The sequence below is a fragment of the Miscanthus floridulus genome, chromosome 10, assembly GCF_019320115.1.
Source record: "Miscanthus floridulus cultivar M001 chromosome 10, ASM1932011v1, whole genome shotgun sequence".
Classification (NCBI taxonomy): Eukaryota; Viridiplantae; Streptophyta; class Magnoliopsida; order Poales; family Poaceae; genus Miscanthus; species Miscanthus floridulus.
The window spans coordinates 19,058,494-19,079,275 of record NC_089589.1 but is presented as its reverse complement, the minus strand read 5'-3'; the positions used below and the strand labels follow the sequence as shown (position 1 = coordinate 19,079,275).

The 20,782-nt window shown below is 50.5% G+C and overlaps 2 protein-coding genes across 2 annotated transcripts; one reads left to right on the top strand and one right to left on the bottom strand.

Moving 5' to 3' along the window:
- Positions 1 to 11,257: 11,257 nt before the first annotated feature.
- On the top strand, positions 11,258 to 15,601 carry LOC136486325 (disease resistance protein RGA4-like). Its single transcript, XM_066483193.1, has 2 exons — positions 11,258 to 12,372; positions 13,247 to 15,601. The coding sequence occupies exons 1-2, from the start codon at positions 11,531 to 11,533 to the stop codon at positions 15,393 to 15,395; spliced, it is 2,991 nt and encodes a 996-aa protein (XP_066339290.1). The 5' UTR covers positions 11,258 to 11,530; the 3' UTR covers positions 15,396 to 15,601.
- Positions 15,602 to 18,658: 3,057 nt separating this feature from the next.
- Positions 18,659 to 19,666, bottom strand: LOC136487791 (pentatricopeptide repeat-containing protein At5g48910-like). The gene has a single exon (XM_066484902.1). The coding sequence runs from the start codon at positions 19,612 to 19,614 to the stop codon at positions 18,916 to 18,918; it is 699 nt and encodes a 232-aa protein (XP_066340999.1). The 5' UTR covers positions 19,615 to 19,666; the 3' UTR covers positions 18,659 to 18,915.
- Positions 19,667 to 20,782: the final 1,116 nt, after the last annotated feature.

The window sequence follows — 20,782 nt, the reverse complement described above, 5'->3', positions numbered from 1 at the left end:
TTGTGCTCGCCCCGCGGGAGCCACGAAGAGCAACTCTAGTTGAGCGTGTCATTGAGCTACCCTCACTTTCGGGGTAGGTTCTTGCGGTGCCCGATGTGCCAGCTTGGCGGGTGATGCCAATTAGCCACCGAACCACCAAGTGAGCGGTCGACACAACAGGGACGTAGCATGTTGGCAAGCACATGAACCTCGGGAGAAAATCACCGTGTCAACATTGTTCTTCTCGTTGGTTTGCAATCCCCTTACACAAGCTTGTAATTACTTTTATATACATTATGCTTGTGTAGTTGCTCTTGTAATTAGTTAGCTTGTGTAGCTCACTAGTTACCTTCTTGCTTGTGTAGCATAGAAGTAGCTCCCTTCTGTGGCTCATTTGGTTTGTGTAACCTTGTTAGTCACATTGCTTAGTTTGTGTAGCTAAGTATTTGCGCTCTCTAATTTGGCATTGGTTGTGTTGTTATTGAGCATTGCTATTGAGCTTAGGAGCTTTGTGCTTTTCCTTACTAGAATTATGTAGGAGCTCTCCAGTGTGCAAAATACTAGTGGTATAGGTTTGTGTGACCTTGCTCCTAGAATTGGTTAGGTGCGCTCTAGCTAGCCCCACACCTTTGTTGCCTAATTAGAATCTTTATAAGATGTTTGTGAACTTCGATAGAGGGGTGTAGTCTTGGCTAGACCGATTGTTTTAATTCCACATTTGTTTTGGTTAGCCAGCGCGATTAAATTTAGAAAGGACTATTCACCCCCCTCTAGTCCACCATCTCGACCCTACAACGATAAGTCTCCGGTTTCCCTTGTTGTCTTTCTCCCTGGAATCCGTGGTAAGCCTTTTGACACGGTCGGTACGTGTCTTGGGCAGGTCTCGATGACAAGCTCAGGGCAGAGGAGGTGAAGAGCCATGGCCTAGAGAAGGAGCTCAGCAAGGTGAAGGACACCCTCTAGAAGGAGAGCGATGAACATGACAACCTGCGTGTCGCTGTCTAGCTGGTCTACGACAAGCTCAAGCTGGCCCCGAAGCAGGAGACAAGCTCGCTTGCGGTTCGCGCCACCCGGATCACGGACCGAGCACATGATATGGCAAGGGGCGTGCTTTGCTTTGGCGTTCACCGATCATTCACGATCGCCCGTTCTCATTACGAGAACATCGATCTGGCGACGATGAGCCAAGGCTTCACACCCGTCTATACTGACGCCGAGCTTGACGACATCGAGAAAGAGGTGGCCCCCTGGCGCATGACCTTTCTGCCAAGATAGAAGATGAAATCATCCCCCCGATGGGTTACTTTAGTCAGATAGGTTAGGTGGCGCATTTGTAATAAGCGGACAAGTTCCAACCCTTTTGTTTCGTTTAAACAAGCTTGTTCTTTTGTTTCGGTTGAACAAATTTGTTCTTTCTCCCTTTTTATGCGTAAAAAGGGTTAATGTATTCCGACCCTTCCTATTGTTAAAACTATAGAGCTCGAGGTGTGGGTGAAAAACCTAATCATGCTGGTAAGTAAGAGTGTCATAGCCGCTGGGGCGTAGGTTTCTTACAGTCCGACCAGTTTTACTCAGCGTTCGTTTTCGCAAACCTTGCCTCTAGGTTTTTAACGTGAGAAAGGGTCGGGCACGGTGACTATTTCAGAATGGATACATATATACCCTTATCAGCCCTTGAGTGAGGCCCGACCCCTTGCCGTTGCTGGGGTCAGGTTTAACTAAAGATCGAGGAGATGATAGCGAAATTGGTAAAAGAAAGCATTTTTTGTTTTAGAAACATTACTCTTAGTTTTTGTGCGTACCAGTCCCTAGGATCCAATCCATCGTCCTACGACCGTGCATTCAGTTTTCTTGCGAGTCCAACTTCCCTCGAGCCCCCGCGCGTTGTAGGGGTCCGGTCGAGGGGTCAGTTCGTCTTTGTGATCGTCATCCCTCAAGCGTTTTCTCTCTCGATAAAATGGAGGGGCTGAGCCGTGCCACGTTTTTTCTTGATGGACGAAACATGGTGCTCGGGGAGCTATTAACGGGCTAGTCCGAGTGGGGGCCCAGCTTCCCATTTGTTGGGGTCTGACATGGGTCAGCTGGTGACCAACTTTTGATTCTCAATGGCCAATCCATATAGTTCTCGGTCTGTTTGACCGGTCCCAAGGGCTCGTTGCCTTTCTTCGAGGAAAACCATGGACTGGGAATCGACCAAGACTCGAACATGGGTTGGGATGCCCTGGAGAGGCTGTGAACCCATCGAAGGGCCAGCCTTCGAACTCCTGGGCCTGAATAGGCCGTAGGAGCATTTTTAGCTCCGTATCCCTCCTTACCTGTGATGGTTCTCGTGCCTGTCTACACCGACACCGAGCTGGACGACATCGAGAAGGAGGTGGCCCCTCTGGCACAGGACTTACCTGCCGAGATAGAGGATGAGATCATCCCCCCAAGAAATGAGTTAGGTAGATAAGCCAGGCGGTGAACTTGTAATAAGTGGACAAGCTCTTAAATTTCGTTATGGCCAAACAGATTTTTAGCTCTTCTCCCCTTTTTTTATAAAAAGGTTAATGCGTTTTGACCCTTTCCGTCGTTAAGACTGTAAAGCTCGAGGTGCGGGTGAAAAAACTCTGATCACGCTAGTGAGCAAAAAGGCTATAGCCGCTAGGGCATAGGTTTCTTGTAGTCCGACCAGTTTTACTCAGCGTTCGTTTTCACAACCCTTGCTTCTAGATCTTAACGTGAGAAAGGTCGGCATAGAGAATGTCTACCGGATAGATACACTCTTTAATGCATTCCGACTCTTTCCGTAGTTAAGGCTAAAAAGCTCAGGGTGTGGGCAAAAAACTCTGATCATGCTGGTGAGCAAAAACGTCATAGCTGCTGGGGCGTAGGTTTCTTGCGGTCCGACCAGTTTTACTCAGTGTTTATTTTCGTAACCCTTTCTTCTAGATCTTAATGTGAGAATGTGTACCAGATAGATATGCTCTTATCAGCCCCCATGTGAGGCCTGACCCCTTGCCATTGCTAGGGTCAGGTGTCACTAAAGATCGAGGAGTCGATAGCGAAACTGATAAGAGAAAGAGTGCGTAGATTAAGGGTAAAAGCGACATAGCTGTTCGATGTTCCATGTGTTGATGAACACTTCGCTATCGATGGTCTTGAGCTTATAGGTGCCTAGTCGGAGCACCTCTGTGATGATGTACGGTTCCTCCCACGACGAAGAGAGCTTGTGGCGGTTCTTGTTGCTCTAGACGAGGCAGAGCACTAGGTCCCCGACGTTGAAGGCCCGACCCTGCACTCGACGGCTGTGGTACCAGCGCAACGCTTGCTAGTACTTGGCCGAGTGGAGGAGGGCAATGTCGCACGCTTCATCTAGCTAGTCCATGGCATCCTCGAGGGACACCTTGGCTCCCTGTTTGTCATACGCCCTGACCCTCGGTGCTCCATAATCGAGGTCGGTCGGGAGGATAGCCTTGGAACCATAGACAACAAAGAATGGCGTGTAGCCGGTGGCTCGGCTAGGGGTCATCCTCAGGCTCCAGGGCACCGCGAGAAGCTCCACGACCCATCGTCTGCCAAACTTATTCAACTGGTTGAAGATCCTAGGCTTGAGGCCTTGTAGGACCATGCCGTTCGTGTGCTCGACCTGCCTGTTCGTGCGTGGGTGCGCCACGGCGGCCCAATCGACACGGATGTGGTATTCATCACAGAATCGGAGGAACTTTTTCCTAGTGAACTGCGTGTCATTGTCCATGATAATGGAGTTTGGGACTCCAAAGCAGTGGATGATGTTAAGGAAGAACAACACGGCTTGCTCAGACTTGATTGCGGAGATCGGTCGAGCCTCTATCCACTTTGTAAACTTGCTACGATGACAAGCAAGTGCGTATAGCCCCGGGCACCCTCTTGAGAGGTATGACCAGATCGAGTCCCCAGACCGTGAATGGCCACGTGATGGGGATCGTTTGGAGTGCTTGGGCCGGCAGGTGGGTCTACCGAGCATAGTATTGACACCCTTCATAGGTGCGCATAATCTATTCAGCGTTGGCTACTATGGTCGGCCAGTAGAAGCCTTGTCGGAACACGTTTCCGACTAGGGTCCTAGGTGCGGCATGGTGCCCACAGACCCCATCATGGATATGACTCAGCAACTACTTCCCTTGTTTGATGGGGATGCAGCGCTGCAGGATCTTGGTGTGGCTTCACCTGTAGAGCTCGCCCTTAATAACGACAAAGGACTTGGCACGACGCGCGAGCCACCGAGCCTCCATTTTGTCTGTCGGCAGTGCCTCACGGAGGAGGTAGTCGAGGTAAGGCGTCCTCCAGTCGGCCAGAGGGTCAGGCTCTGTCGCTGGATCCTCATCAAGCTCCATGACTTCGGGGTCGGATGGAGCCACCGGCTGGTTAGCCCCCGAGCCTAGGGTAGGCGGCCCATCACCGGTCTGTTTCGGCTCCTCATAGCGGACCGAGGGCTTATATTGATCGCTAAAGAAGACACTCATCGGCACCGGCTCTCGGCCGGACGCCGTTTTCGCCACTGTCGGCCGCCTCATTGAGATGCCTCGGGATGTGATTGAGCTCGAACCGTTGAACTTGTCCTCTAGCTGGTGGACTTCTCAGTAATACGCAGCCATCTTGGCGTTGTGGCAGCTTGATTCCTTCATGACTTGGTTGATGACCAGTTAGGAGTCGCCCCGGACGTCAAACCGTCGGATACCCAACTCGATGGCAATGCATAGGCCGTTGATGAGTGCCTCATACTTGGCCACATTATTGGAGGAGGGGAAATGGATGTGAACTATATACCTCATGCATACCTGAGGGGTGAAACAAAGACCAGCCCCGCGATGGCACCTTTCTTCATCAGTGATCCATCGAAGTACATCGTCCAGTACTCTTGGTCGATGACTGCTAGCGGCATTTAGATCTCGGTCCACTCTGCAATGAAATTAGCCAGCACTTGGGACTTGATGGCCATCCAAAGGGCATATGAAATGCCTTGACCCATCAGCTCAAGTGTCCACTTCACGATTCTTCCTGTGGCATCCCGGTTTGGAACGACCACGCCGAGAGGGAAGGACGTCATGACCGTCACCGGATGCGACTCGAAGTAGTGACGCAACTTCCTCTTGGCGATAAGGATGGCATATAGGAGTTTCTAGATTTAGGGGTAGCGAGTCTTGGAATTGGACAAGACCTCGCTAATGAAGTACATGGGACGCTACACTTAGAGGGCGTGTCCCTCTTCATCTCGCTCTACCACCAGGGAGGCGCTGACCACTTGCATGGTGGTCGTAATGTAGAGCAGAAGCGGTTCCCCGTTGGTTGGGGGGCCAGGATCGGGGCCTTCCTCAGGAGCTGCTTGACCTTGTCAAGTGCCTCCTGGGCCTCAGGCATCCATTCAAAGCGGTCGGCCTTCTTTAGGAGCCGATAGAGGGGGAGACCTCGTTCGCCGAGGCAGGAGATAAAGCGGCTGAGCGCGGTGAGGCATCCTGTAACTCGCTGTAACCCCTTTATGTTCTGAATTGGGCCTGTCCTCATGATAGCAGAGATCTTCTCCGGGTTGGTTTCGAAACCACGCTTGGAGATGATAAAACCCAGCAGCATACCCGTTGGGACCTCGAAAATGCACTTCTTGGGGTTGAGTTTGATATTGTTTGCTTGGAGTTTCATGAAGGTCTGCTCTAGGTCGGTTATGACCTGGTCAGTCGGTTTGGATTTGACCATGATGTCATCGACGTAGGCCTCTATGGTCTGCCCGACGAGATATCCGAAACACTTGAGCATGCAGCGTTGGTACGTTGCCCCCACGTTCTTCATGCCAAACAACATTATGACATAGCAGAATGATCCGAATGGGGCGATGAAAGATGTCACGAGCTGGTCAGACCCTTTCATCATGATTTGATGGTACTCGGAGTACGCATCAATGAAGCAAAGGGTGTTGCACCCTGAGGTCGAGTCGACTACTTGGTCTATGCGTGGCAAAGGAAACGAATCCTTTGGACATGCTTTGTTGAGACCTGTGTAGTCAACACACATTCTCCATTTCCCACTCTTTTTGTACAAGAACAGGATTGGCTAACCACTCGGGGTGGTATACTTCCTTGATGAACCTGGCCGCCAAAAGCTTCGCAAGCTCCTCACCGATGGCCCTGCATTTCTCCTCGTTGAAGCAACGCAGGCGCTGCTTCACCTGCTTGGAGCATGGCCTAATCTTCAAGGCATGCTTGGTGACTTCTCTCGAAATGCCTGGCATGTCCGAAGGTCTCCATGCAAAGATGTCTCTGTTGGTATGGAGGAAGTCGACGAGCGCGCTTTCCTATTTGGAGGAAAGCGTGGTGCTGATGCACACCACTTTGCCCTCGGAGCCGCTGGGGTCTATGGGGACCTCCTTGACACCCTCTACAGGCTCGAAAGACTTGGCCGACCGCTTGGGGTCGGGCACTTCTTCGACGACCTCCTCCCTGATGACCGTAAACTCTTTGGAGGCGACAATTATCGCGATGTGTTCGTAGCACTCGACCTCGCACTCGTAGGCGCACTAGAAGGAGGTGCCGATGGTGATGACCCTGCATGGACCCGACATCTTCAACTTCATATAGGTGTAGTTGGGGATGGCCATGAACTTCGCGTAGCATGGACGTCCCAGGATGGCGTGGTAGGTCCCGTGGAACCCGACCACCTCGAAGGTAAGGGTCTCCATCCTATAATTAGTCGGATTCCCAAAGGTGATGGGCAGATCGATCTGCCCAAGTGGCACGGCCTGCTTTCTAGGCACGATGCCATGGAAAGGCGCCTCGGTCGACCGGATGCGCGATCGGTCGATGCCCATGGCGTCGAGCGTTTTAGTGTACATGATGTTGAGGCCGCTGCCTCCATCCATCAGCACCTTGGTGAGCCACTTCGTGTCAATGATCAGGTTGACCACGAGCGGGTATCTTCTCGGCTATGGGACGCTTTCTAGATGGTCAGTCTGATCAAAGGTTATGGTGGACTCCGACCATCGAAGGAAGGAAGGCGCGGCTAGCTTGGCCGTATAGACCTCACGACACGCAAGCTTCTGGCGGCTCTTGGAGTCATAGGCCGCTGACCCTTCGAATATCATGAGGCAGCCATCCAACGTCGAAAATCCACCATCCTTCCCCTCGGCGTCATCCACGGACGGCTTCGGCTCCTTCCTATGCTCCCCCTTCTTGGAGCCTCCGGACAAGAACCGCTTCATGAGGATGTAGTCCTTGTATAGGTGCTTGACGAAGAAAGCATGGTTCGGGCGTGGCCCTTTGAGCAGCTTTTCGAAGTGGTCTAGGGTACCCTCGATAGGCTTCTGACCCCCCTTGCGGTCGGTAGTGGCCACGAGGAGCTCCTTGGTGGTTCGCGGGCCCTTACGTCCTAGCTTGTGAACTAGGGACTCGCAGGTGGTCCCAGACAAGAAAGCTCCTATGACGTCAGCATCGGCGATGTCGGGCAGCTCATTGCACTATCGAGAGAAGCGTTGGATGTACCCATGAAGAGTTTCCCTAGACTTCTGTTAGTAGTTTTTGGAGATCCCATGGGTTTCCAAGACGCACGTATGTGCCCTGGAAGTTTTCCACGAAGATCTCTTTTAGGTCCGCCCAACTTTGGATTCGGTTGGGCGAAAGGTGTTCCAACCACGTTCGTGCCGAATCGGCCAGGAACAATGGAAGGTTGCGGATAATGAAATTGTCACTATCTGCTCCACCAGCTTGACAAGCAAGCCAATAATCCTCGAGCCACAGTCTAAGGTTTGTTTTCTCAGAGTATTTCAGGATGTTGGTCGGTGGTCGGTACCGCGGTGGGAAGACAGAGTTGAGGATGTGTTGGCCAAAGGCCTGAGGTCCCAGCAAGTCAGGGCTCGGGCTTCGGTCCTCGCCGCTGTCGTAGCATCTGCCATGACGAGGGTAGTAGCTATGGCTAGCCTCCTCCCTCTCATCGCCACGGGCATGCCTGCGGGCATTCAAGGTGTTGCGCGTGTCATGGTGGAGGCCGAGACACTCATGCACTAGGGCCGCGGCGCGCGGCCTGTCGCCTCACTGCACCTGATGGACTAACACGTCCCTGTCGAGTCGCTCTGAGGGCACACGCTGGCTGGCGTCGAGCTCACATCATCGGGACAGCGCGCTCTCGGCCTACTGTGCCACTGCATGCTCGAGTAGCGTGCGAATCTCGTGATGGGCCCGACGCTCCACCGGTGTCACGGGCTCTGAAAGCCCCCGGAGCAAGGCCGCAGCGGCAGCGATGTTCTAGCTTGCTCAGGTGAAGTGTGAGAGGGCTTCGTCGTCCTCGATGATCCTCCGATTCACGCCGTGGGCCACGGCGCGTGCACGTCCACCATCTCTGTGGCGCTCGAGCTCCGCGCGTTCCTGCTCCAGCTAGAGTCGTGCTTCTTCAAGCTCTTGGTGCCATGCCCTCAGCTGCTCTACCCGCAGGCGAGGTAGGGCTCCTGCATCCCCCTCGACCTCATCGTCGAGGTCGTCTGTTGGGGTAGCCCCTCCCTCATGGATGCTTTCGATGTATCCCTCAGGGGTACCTACCATGAAATATTCTCGCGAGGGGTGATGGCTTTCCCTGCTGGAGTCAGTCGGAGGGCGACTCTAATTCTCCCGCGAGAAGGTCGTGGAAAGATTCCGCGATGTATTCGGTCATCCCTAAGAACTCGTCGTTCGTAGGGGATGGGGGCGTGCGCCGCGCCACAAGGTGGCCAATGGTCTCTGCAGCGTTACACAGACCGAACGGGAGCGTTGACGGGGCACTCCAGATGAGGTATTCCGGGGAGAGCGGCTCTCCTCCGGCAAGCTGCGTCATAACATTAGCGAACAAGAAGGTAAGGCGGTGCAGGTCCTTTCAGGACGGTCGGGGTCCTAGGAAGGCGTAGAGCTAGCACTCTAGCCTCCGGTAGTCGAAGCCGAGGAGCTGGTCGCTCTCGGGTGCGCGGGCCTCCGGTGCGTGCAGCTGTAGCTCCTCAAGCGTCTCGGCGATCGCGTCGAGGCCGGTGGAGTGGAGAGGCTGGACGGTGGCAGGAACCTGCGCCAACTCTCCCTCCGTCATAACGATGAAGTCTAGGTTCCCGAAGCGCACGTGCGCGCTCGGGACCCAGCTAATGCCGTGACTAGCCATCCGAGGCCTGATGTGGATGTCGAAACGCGCAAAAAGCCCCTACCTAGCGTGCCAACTGTCGGTGTTTTCGGACCATCGACGAGTAAATTTGTATTTTCGCGTCTGGCTCGGATGGTGTGCTCGGAGGACACAAGGATTTATACTGGTTCGGACGGAACGTCCCTATGTCCAGTTTGCTGCTGCTCGTGTTACCGGCACTTGGTTTGCAGTAGGGGTTACAAACATGCAAGAGAGGGAGAGGATCCCAAGTCTCTGGTGGAAGGAGTGAACGGGTGCTGAGAGCTCGCTTGCCGCTCAGCCATATGCTCATGTCGCGCTCTTATGTCCTGATCTCCCCTTAATGGGGCGCCCTGCTTCCCCTTTTATAGGCGAAGGGAAAGCGTGGATTACAGAGGAGGAAAAGGAAAAGAACAAGAGAGAGAAGAAGGCTTCCAGGGTTACCGGGTCGTCCTTCTTCTTCATGCGGGTCCCACCGATCCTGTAGATGTCAACAGGGACGGCTCCATGTCGCGGCCCTATTCGTCACTGGCGCCATGCGCAGGCGTTATTTGCCGGTCATGGCGTTCCACTCTGTCCCGGCGGACGTCGTGGTGAACTGACGCGCCTGTCAACGTCCGTACAAGGATTAGGCAGAACAGCACCGGCACCCCCGACACTGTTCTTGATGTGAATTCTCAGGTATGGCCCGTCATAGCCACGGGTTACATCGAGGCCTGCCAGCATCTTCCCTGGCATTAGAGTTTTGACCTAGGCCCACACGCTTAGACCTGTAGTGGTTGGCGGCGGTATGGGTCCTTGTCGAACGAGACGGAACCCGCGTCCTTGGGGTCGGGCGAGACGGAGCCCGCGGCCTCGAGGTCGGGCGCGACAGAGTCCGCGGCCTCGAGGTCGGACGAGACCTTTTAATACGTCTTGAGTCATCCGGGGAAGTCAGCGTGGACGCTAACTTCCATGCTTTGGGTATCCCTAATATCGATACCCGACACTCCTACACGGCTATACATGGCCCTCAAATGACAAAATTCAAAATTATAAATATATAGATCCCATTGAGATCTATAATTTTATATACAAAGTATCTTTATCCAACACTATACAAAAAGGATATGATTTTTCTAAGATGACAAGTTTGGTACGCGATTAATATGTTACAATTTTTATATAAGAATCATCTTCGCCCTGTTCTGCAGCACTACTTCAGCAGTACTTTTCAGCCAAGAAACAGTGTTTTTCTCTCACAAGAAATCAGCATAAGCCAAATTTCAAGGAAACGACATGTGGGTCTCATCTGTCAGATCCATGTAAGCCGAGTCAGCATACCATGTCAGCTATCCGAACGGGTAAACAACCGTTTGGACTTTGATAGGACCCGAACTAACTTTAGAATCCAAAATGGATTTTGAAATTTTAGGGACCTACTCTCCGTCCCTAATAATTATCGTTTTTGCATCGTGAGAAACAACTTTGACTAAATATATATATAAAATATTAATATTTATGGTATAAAATTAGTATCATTAGATATTGTTGAACCTATTTCATAATAAATTTATTTGAGATATAAATGTTGCACGTATTTTCTACAAAATCCAGTCAACTTACGACACGAAAACAGAAAAACGACAGTTATCTAGGGACGGAGGAAGTATAACAATTGACACATGCAGACAATTTTAAAATATTTCACTCATTTCTATACATAAGTTAGCAAGTTAGCATAAAGGCCAATCTCAGTGGGTTTCATCAGAGTTTTATTTGTATTTAATAAGCTGTTACATAAGCGTTTTTTATGACGTGGAAACATTTTTAAGAAGAGAGAAGTGAGTTTCATGGGATGATTTTTTTTAACACGATTATCAACTCACTGTGAGTCATAAAATTAAATGTTTACAAAATCATATAATAACACTTTTCAATGAGGATGTTTTTTTATATTTCATTTTATTTTATTTATAATACCATGTGACAGTTTTAAAAATAACGTCATAAAACTTATCGCTGAGACCGGCCTTACTTGCGCCCGCTTCCTCCATGATTCCTTCTATTTTTTCTGATCTGATGATAGCGTGTCTCCACTGCGCCGTGTGGTTGGTCTTGGTCATGTGGCCTCGTGGGCCCCACCAGGACGCGTTGGGAAGCATGTTGCGCTGAGCCCGTGAGCCGCTGCGCTGATAGATGCTTTTGGCGACGGGCTGTCGTCTCTCTCTTCCCTCGCTCTCCTCGCCGCTGACTAGCTCGCGTCTAGCCGATTCTTCATTTCTTCCCAAACATACAGTCGTCTGGGGCCGTATTCCTAAACTAAATCTCACATCATGCCTCTGCATCTGACCATTTGGTCGATGCATGAATGTATCCAAAAGATTCGTTGAGAAGGACGGAGAAGCAGTTGTGTTGAATCAAGCCGCAGCGCAGCAGCTGGGTGTGGGGTGCGATGGAGGCTGCGGTGGTGAGCGCTGTCCTGAAAACGCTCGGCCCCAAGATCTTCGCGTTTGTGCAAGGAAACTACGAGCTGCGGCGCGACCTGGAGCGCGATATCCAGTACATCCGCAAGGAGCTGGACATGATCGCCGCCGCCATCGAGGACCACGAGAGGCGCTCGTGGGGCGGCGGCGACGGCCGCATCAGCGACGACGTGCAGAGGATCTGGATCGAAGGCGTGCGCGAGCTCGCCTACAGCATCGAGGACGGCATCGACCGCTACCTGCACGACGTGGCCCTGGGTCGCGAGCCCGGTGGCGGCGGTGCGTCGTCGTCGCTCCGCCAGAAAGGCCATCTGCTCAAGAAGATCTCGATCCGCGCCAAGTTCGCCGCCGAGATCCGGGAGCTCAAGAGGAAGTCAGAGGAGATATCCAAGCTCCGGATACTTTACACTAGCGGCGGGCAACCCAGCGCCTCCGGGAGCTCGGGGGTATCTGCTGCTGCATCCAGCTTCTTGGCGTCTCACACGCAGACCCCTGCAGCTGACCTCGTGGGCATGGATGCGCCCCGAGATGAGATTCTGGAGCTGATGCGGGAAGACCAAGGCCGGCCGAAGCAGCTCAAGGTGATATCCGTCGTCGGCTTCGGTGGCCTCGGCAAGACTGCTCTTGCCAGACAAGTGTACGACAGCGTCGCCGTCGGCGAGCAATACAACCCGCGGATTTGGGTTCGTGCATCGGACAAGGACGCTGGGGATGTTCTCAAGGAGATACTGCAGCAACTTCAGGTTGGTGGCGTGCAAGGACATGAGGAGGGCAGCCGTGATGTCCTCGTCGAACGCCTCAGGTTCAAAAGGTAAGAAACCAAGGCCATGTTTAGATTAAAAAAAATTCAAACCGATGAATAGTAGCACTTTCGTCTTATTTGGTAAATATTGTCCAATCGTGGACCAACTAAGCTCAAAAGATTCATCTCATGATTTCCAACTAAACTGTGCAATTAGTTATTTTTTTACCTATATTTAATGCTCCGTGCAAGCGGCTAAAAATTGATGTGATGGAGAGAGAGTGAAAAAACTTTGAATTTGGAGGTGATCTAAACAAGCCCAAAGAAGCATGTGTCCGTTCCCCTTTGGACTACCGTTTCTTCTGATCACGTTAATGGTACTAGTAAATAAATTAATAATGGATGCATGAGTTTGCGCACCCTCGATCGTATAACCTGTTATCTTTTCCTTTTTTTAAAAAAAAAAAATTGCGAAACATTTTTTCCCCTTCCATCGTTGAGGAAAAACTTCTGTAACTGTGAGCTTGGTACATCGAAAACACCACTTGTTTGGTTAATCCCCTCCCTAAAATTCTCTTCGATCCATTTCAATCTTCTTCAATCCCAATCAAACCGGACAAGGCTTGAGGTAGGCTCCTGGTGTGGTGCGAGGATGGTGGTTTGGGATGATGCTCCTGAATTCCTGATGCCACTGGGCATGGCGGACAGCAGGCGGCAATGCTGGCAGGATTGGCTTTGGCTGGATCTTGAGGTATGCCGCCGCGCCGGGACAAGGATGCGCTGGTCAATGGAGAGGAGGGAGACAACAGACTTTTATATTTTAAATAATAGCATACGCTGGTTTAGTTCTATTTTGTTTACCTGCTCCTATCCTAGTTATTATACTAATTATTGTGTCAGCATCGTGCTTGTCTAATTAAACTTGTTCTCTTTGTTTCTCAAGGTTCCTCATTGTGATCGATGACATGAGGACAGAATACTGGAACGCCATTAAAAATGCCTTCCCTAAAGACACAGGAGTGAGCAGCAGGGTGATCGTGACCACGACGATTCAGTCCATTGCAAACGCCTGCAGCGCTGACAACGGCCATGTTTACACAATGAGAGCACTCAACGAGAATCAATCAAAAGAATTATTCTTCAAACAAACCTCCTTGGAAGAATACGCACCTGCAGAACAGGTCATGAAGAAATGTGATGGTCTACCGCTTGCTCTTGTCACCACCGCCCAGCTCTTGCAGAGTAAATGCCAGATGACACCAGCAGGCTGTGCAAAACTGTGCCGCTACATGGGCGACCACTTGGAGAACGAGGAGACCTTAGCGAGGTTGAAGCATGTCCTTCTCCAGAATTACTCCAGTCTTCCTGGCTATGCCCTCAAGGCCTGCTTGCTGTATCTGAGCATTTTCCCAAGTGACCATCCGATCAAGAGAAAACGCCTGATAAGACGGTGGTTGGCTGAAGGATTTGTTGAAGCAGACCATTGTCGTAGCGCCATGGATGTTGCTATTGATAACTTCAAGGCGCTCATGGACCGGAGTATCATCCAGCCCATTGATGTCGGCAACGACACAGAAGCGAAGACATGCCGCACTCATGGCATGATGCTCGAGTTCATTCTGCAGAAGTCCATAAGTGAGAATTTCATCACCTCGCTATATGATCAAGCTCGCCTACCGGATAAGATCCGCCGGCTCTCCCTACATCCCAAAGGTGCTCGTGCTGCAAGGGATAAAACGAACTCAAGCATCGATTTCTCTCTTGTCCGATCTCTGACAATCTTCGGAGAAATAGGCCCACATATTCTGGAATTTTGTAAATACAAGCTGTTGCGAGTCTTGGATCTGGAAGAATGCGAAGCCTTGGAAGATGAGCATCTGAAGAAGATATCCAACCTGTCAATGCTCAGGTATCTCAGCCTGGGGGGAAACATTACTACCATTCCGAAGGAGATCTCAAATCTTAAGTTTCTGGAAACACTTGATGCAAGAAAAGCGAAGACAGAGATTATTCCTATACCGATAGAAGTTATAAAGCTTCCATGCTTGATCCATCTGCTTGGTGTTTTTAGCCTCCCAGATGTACGCCAGCAGGAAATGAGCAACCTACAGTCCTTTCTGTCAAAGAAAAGCAACCTGGAGACACTGGCAGGGTTTGTCACCGACCAGAGCACAGAGTTCCCACAGCTCATGAGACACATGAACAGACTGACCAAGGTGAAAGTGTGGTGTCATTCCACTGCGGATGGCAATGACAACTTCTCTCACCTTTCGAGCGCCATAGAGGAGTTCATCCAGAGAGGCACCGACGTGAACGATGCTCCCTCACTCTCTCTGAGCTTCGACGGGTGCACACAAGACTTTCTGGATTTTACCCTGGAGGACAACTCCTGCTACCTCAGCTCGCTGAAGCTACATGGCCAGCTACGCAGCCTGCCTCTGTTCGTCACCAAGCTAGGCAGTGTCACCGAGCTGTGCCTTTCATCATCTGGTCAGCTGAGCAGGGATGTTCTTGCTTCCCTCAGTAACGTGCGCTCCTTGCACTATCTCAAACTCATCTCAACTGAGCTCAACTTTGTCATAGAACAAGGGGCACTCAAAACCCTGCGGCGCCTATGCATCGTGGTGCAGTCCCTGGTTCGCCTAGAGAACCAGGAGGGAGCTCTGCCACACCTTGAGTCACTCTGCCTGCTTTGTAAAGGTCTGAATGGCCTTTGTGGAACGAGAATAGAGCGCCTCGGGCGTATTAAGGAGGTAGCTCTTGATGATGCAGTGAGTGAAGATACGAGAAAGGAGTGGAAAGAAGCAGCAAAGAGCCATCCGAGACAGCCTAGGATCTGCCTTTTCAAGACGAAAGAGTTGGTCGATCAGATGCATATTGGAGATGAGCCTAGAGAGATTTCCCACAGCCCTGCGGCAACGTCTCCTGAGGCTGAAAACCTGATGAAGCTTGACAATGGATCTGAGCCCTCTGTTGAGCACAGGAAACGAAAGCTTGGCGATCTGTTGTTTTTCAATTCCAGGAAGGCCAATGGCAACATAAAAACTGAGATATCATGTGGTGGAAGCAGCCACGACGCCATTTCTACTTGAAAGTGATTGAGGACCATGCCTCTATGGGTGTATACCATGCCTTGTTGCTTTGGCATGGATCTTTGCTTGCTGATGTAACTGATATGGTAGCTGCTGGTTTGAGTTCACTTTAACTTAATGGATATCCATCCATTTGGAAAATAAAATACCCATGTTTCTTTATTTAAAAAAAAACTTACCATGTATGAGAATGGATTTATATCAAATGTCTAAGTTTTGGTCTAATTTTAAAGAGAATTTTGACAATCCCTCTGTTCCAGGTGAACTGTTTTAATCAGTAGTTATAAAGTGTTGAGTTATGGTGCAGTTGTACGAGGATTGACATCTTTGGCTACTTGCTACAGTTGCAGGAGCAGAATTGAGAATGCTATTTTGAGTAGAACTGAGAATGCTATTTTTGTGGTATACCATGCTGCTTTATTAGAAGAGTGAAGACGATGATGAACTGCTACTTCAGGGACTAAAATAAGTTTTTTTGCTATTACACCCTCTAGTCACAAATGAGTGACATTTTGTGTTGTTCTAAGTCAAATATTCAGAACTTTGGTTGCATATTACTTTTGATGTGTTAATTTTACGTTTGAAAATGATGTGTTTCTTTCTAAACATAGTTCCATACACTTTTACCATGTTGATCACATGTGATGAAAAAATTGTTTGTAATGAAATTGGCGTTGCAAAGTAATTGGCACAATGACATTTGTTTATGTGCAATGCCAATGTGTTAGCTTTGAGATTGATGCATAAACTTGCATTGTGTGATTGGTGTTGTATAGACTAGTCTTGAGTCGGGTTGCGGACTTGTGCTCGCATATTGTTTATTTATTCATGTGCTGGTGTTGTTTGAGGTTAAACGTGGTTGGTGATGTGCTTGAAACTAGGATCTGGTGGAACTGAGATTTCAGACTAGTTTCAAGTGGAATTGAGGTTGCATGAGTCAAGGGTGTCATGCAGGTTGCAGGGTGGTCAAGCTAAAGAACAATGTATATGAATTAAGGTGACGTGCGCTTGAGTTGGTTCATTAAGAGCGTTGCAGGCAAGTCTATGAGTAGAGCCTCATACGTGTGAGAGAGGCTCATGTAAGGTTTGGTTGACTTAATTAAAAAAAAAGGTTTTGTTGGCTTTATAAAGGAATAGACTAGTAGGCTTAGAGGAAGAGACTGTGGCCAAACTTTCGTTTGCTTTCAAGTAGAAACATACGAGAGAGTGATTTCAACTAGAAATATTTCTTAACGACATAGTATAGTGTTTCATCAGTGCAAGTGCAATAAATGAAATGATTTTTGAAGTTGAATACACTTTTTGGAGTTGGGCACAGAAAATGAAGAGGTAGAATGAAAATTCTTACTTTTTAAGTTGTGCATACATGGGAATGAAGTTAGTTAATGATGAAATTAGCAAGGGTAAGACCAAACTAATAGGCTTAAGTTACCAACTAGAACAAGTATTTCAGAAATAGTAGAGAAGAGTGTAGAACAAGTATTTTGAATAAGTAGGGGTACATTGCTGTGCCTATATCTCAAGCATATTTTTGTGGCATTCTACATATCAATTGAGTGCTCTCTACCATATAATGTGGTGCCTTGTATTGGCGTACGGTATGAAGGATCGGACGCCAAAGCTACACTTTAAAACAGACCCATGAGAGTACTATTAAGAAAGACTAATCTACGTTATACCGCTGCAAATATATTGGAGTTCGACATGGCAGCTGAGTTGGAACCTTGGAGGCTTGGCAGTGCTGCCCTTGTTTAAGACCGAAAGCAACGACCCTGCAGTGTTCGTCAAGCAAACACCACTGCAGCACGGGTATCCGAATCTGGTACATTCGTTGTAGCCTGTACAAGTGCAAGGTGTCGCCAGGTTATTCATCAGATGCTGCCATGGTGGTCGAGTTCACCTTCAGGCAGACTGCCAACCTCTGACTCTGGGTGCCTCTCCACCCATCAGCCATCAGCATCAGCATACAGATGTTTGGCACAGAGGAGAGTCACCCAGCCAACCGCGAAATTATCGATTTAGCCCTTGTTTAGTTGGACCCCAAAATCCAAAAAGTTGCTACAGTACCTGTCACATCGAATGTTTGCGGCCCGTGCATGGAGCATTAAATGTAGACGAAAAAAAAACTAATTGCATAGTTTGGTGGGAAATTGCGAGACGAACGTTTTAAGCCTAATTAGTCAATGTTTGGACACTATTTGCCAAATAAAAACGAAGGTGCTACAGTAGCCCCAAAATCCAAATTTTGCGAACTAAACCAGGGCTTATCATTGCTGGACATGAAAAATGCCATGAAAATTCCCTTCAAGAGTCGCTTTGGATGCAAAGAAGGGCACAGATGCTGATGCTTATACATTCATCCCTTTCTTCTGTCTCCTCTGATATTTTGTTCCAGCCTGCAGTTGATTTGTCTTCTGTCAGAATTAGTATCAGAATCTATGAAATACACTGGCCCAACTTTCTACAAGTCTATTACAGCCATATGTGAGTTATCCAAATGATCCGAAGGTCTCCAATCACAGGCCAGGCTTAATGTGAACTCAACATGAACATTAGTGATGGACAGCGTTGGCTGGTAAGATTGCTACCACTCAAAGCATTTAGTGCTGTATCTGTCTCCCCTGCTACTGTAGTCCAGGTTTCAAGCTTGCTATTGAGTTGTCTTCATAGCAACAGTATCAGACTCTTTGAAATTCCTAGGCCCAAGTTTGGATTCTGTCAGACTCATAGCATTTCCTAGTTTATCTGAAGAATCTTAAGAGTCCAATCAGATGACATTCTTCATTTTAACTCAGGAAGTATGGTACCGAATAAAGATGCATGTTAAGATTCTTTCTTCAGGCATGTCTCCATTATAGAACAGTCTCGCGTACTGGTTTTCTAAGCACAAGTGGCATTCCATTTCTAACAATGTTAGCAAATATATTCCCAACAAGGGAACATGTCGGAAACTTAGCAGCTTCTAGACCTTAATTTCGAGCATGCCTTAGCACAAGTTCCCAGACATGACAGCAACGCCAAATTTGTCAGTTTCATGGAAGTCTCAATCAGACCCTTGTTGCACAAAACTTGACTGAAAGTTAAACTTTGTGACCATGTATCCATGTTTCACAAGTTCTATGCACTGCTAGCTCCAACAAGTTGATATGAGAATTTACAGTCTGACATAAGAAAATTGGCATGAATATCTACATACACAGCTCATGCGCATTGGTTAGAGGCATTTGTTGTATTCAAGCGCAATGTTCATGTGATGCCAGAACTGACCAGAAGACATTGCCACCCACAGCAGACACTGTCAGTCAGTCAACAGATTTCTGATTCTACCAGAGGGGCTGTTATTGCATGAACGACTGAATACATCCAATGTACTAACAATTAACACTACGCCACTACCACATAGTCAGCTTCATGTCCAAGCAATCATCGCAAAAGATGCATGACGATGGATGATCAGATCTCGGGCCTGAACTGCATTTCAAGTGCTGATGCATTACAGCATTAGTCAGACAGTGGGTTTTCACGCAATGCCATACCGGCGCATGAGACAGGCCACCCGCTCGGCGACGTCGACGCGGCCGTGCACGCGGCACGCGGCGAGGAGCGCCGCGAAGATGACCCTGTCCGGGCGCGCCTCCATCCCGGCCACGAGCCGCTCCGCCTCATCCACCTCGCCGGCGCGCCCCAGCATCTCCACCATGCACGTATAGTGCTGCAGCGCGGGGCGGGGCACCCTCGCGAACACGCGCCTCCCCTCGGCCACCATCCCGGCGCGCGCGCACGCCGCCAGGAGCACCGTCACCGCCCTGTCGTCCGCCTCCGCCTCCGTCACGGCGAGCAGCGCCAGCGCCTCCGCGCACTGGCCGTGCGCCGAGAGCGCCCCGGCGAGCGCGGTGCGGGACGAGAGCGTCGGGGGCGTTTCGTTGAACAGGGCGCGCGCGGAGGCGAGGTCCCCGCAGGCCGAGTAGCCCTGGATGAGGGACGCCGCGAGGAGGGCGGGGACCCCGCGCCGGAGCACCGCGGCGTGGAGGGAGGCCACCAGCGGCAGCGACGGCAGCGCGGACGCCCGGCGGAGCAATGCCGCGTAGCGCCGCCGCAACCGCATCGCTGGACGCTTTGCCCAGTTTGCGTGCACAAGCAAGGGGATAAACGTGTGGATTGAGGTCAGACGGCCCATGGGCCGTGAGCGGGCCGTGGACTGGATTTGGACGCACAGCATATTCTCTGCGGTGTGCGTGCCCTCGTCGTCGGTCGACCATGAGCAACCGGCGGCGTTTCCTGAATCTGGTGACGCGTAACTGGATCACCGGCGTGTACTCCCTGCACCGCATCGACCTCCACTCTAGTCACTGTTGGTTTGATCTCCCAACCACAGTGGCCCAACGGCCACTTGGGCCTTGACCTCACGCCCTGATCGGGGGCGTCCAGTCCATCTATGGCTGGCGGGCCCCCGTCACACTGTGCATTAAATAGAGGTGGGGTCGGCGGCTCTCGGTACGAGGTTTGCCTGAGCCGTACGCCCCACCTAGAAACCCTACTCCGATCTAACAGAGGGGCGCAGCCAGTGACGGGAAGCACCGCCGCCGCCACTGCATTGCGCCACCACGGTCTTCACTACGTCGCTCTCTCTTCTCCGACCGTCGCTGCCTAGCGCAGAACTTCACCGATAAACCTGATGGCCGGATCCCCTACTCAATGGATGGTCAGTGCCTAACCCTAGCTCCTACATCTCCTTCTCTCTCTTGGTCTCCTACTCCCGAAGGAAGCTCCAGGTCTATTTGATTCAACTGCTAAAGAAATCACCCACTGGATCCACATCTAGATGATCTAAAGAGTCCTAACAATGGTGCCAGAGCCAGTTCTAGTATGTGGATCTTGTCAGGGGCTAGAAACCCAGAAAGGGGAGGGGTACCCATAACCCTAACCCTAACAGAAGGGAAAAGAAATGGACGGCGGTCCGGGGGAAGTCTTACCAGGGCTTCCCCGCCGCCGTCACTACCGCCTCACGCGGGATGGAGCACCCGCCGCAGGTTTGCTGACGCGCGGGAAGAGATGGATTAGATCTTTTCGGATCTGAACATACAGACTAGGGTGTTTTCACTAACCCTAACCCTAAATGGGTGATAGAAACAGAGGGCTCGGATTCAAGAAAACGACGAGATCCGAACCCTAACCCACTACAGACTCGGGGAAGAAGAAGAACAAAGTGAATCTCTAACCCTAGATCCAATCCCCATCCCCAAATCGGTAAAAACAGAGAAAAAGAAAAGCAAGGCGGTGGCTTACCTCACCGCTGCCATCTCTGCCGTCGTGCGGGAAAGACCGGACCGCGCCGGTGTTCGTCGCCGAGGTGCATTCGCGCGGGTACGGGTACAGGGCGCCGACAC

Excerpts from the sequence above, each read along its gene's own strand:
- LOC136486325 (XM_066483193.1), top strand. The coding sequence starts at position 11,531 with ATGGAGGCTGCGGTGGTGAGCGCTGTCCTGAAAACGCTCGGCCCCAAG. Across the intron at positions 12,373-13,246 it reads GAACGCCTCAGGTTCAAAAG|GTTCCTCATTGTGATCGATG; the intron begins GTAAGAAACCAA and ends TTGTTTCTCAAG.
- LOC136487791 (XM_066484902.1), bottom strand. The coding sequence starts at position 19,614 with ATGCTGTGCGTCCAAATCCAGTCCACGGCCCGCTCACGGCCCATGGGC.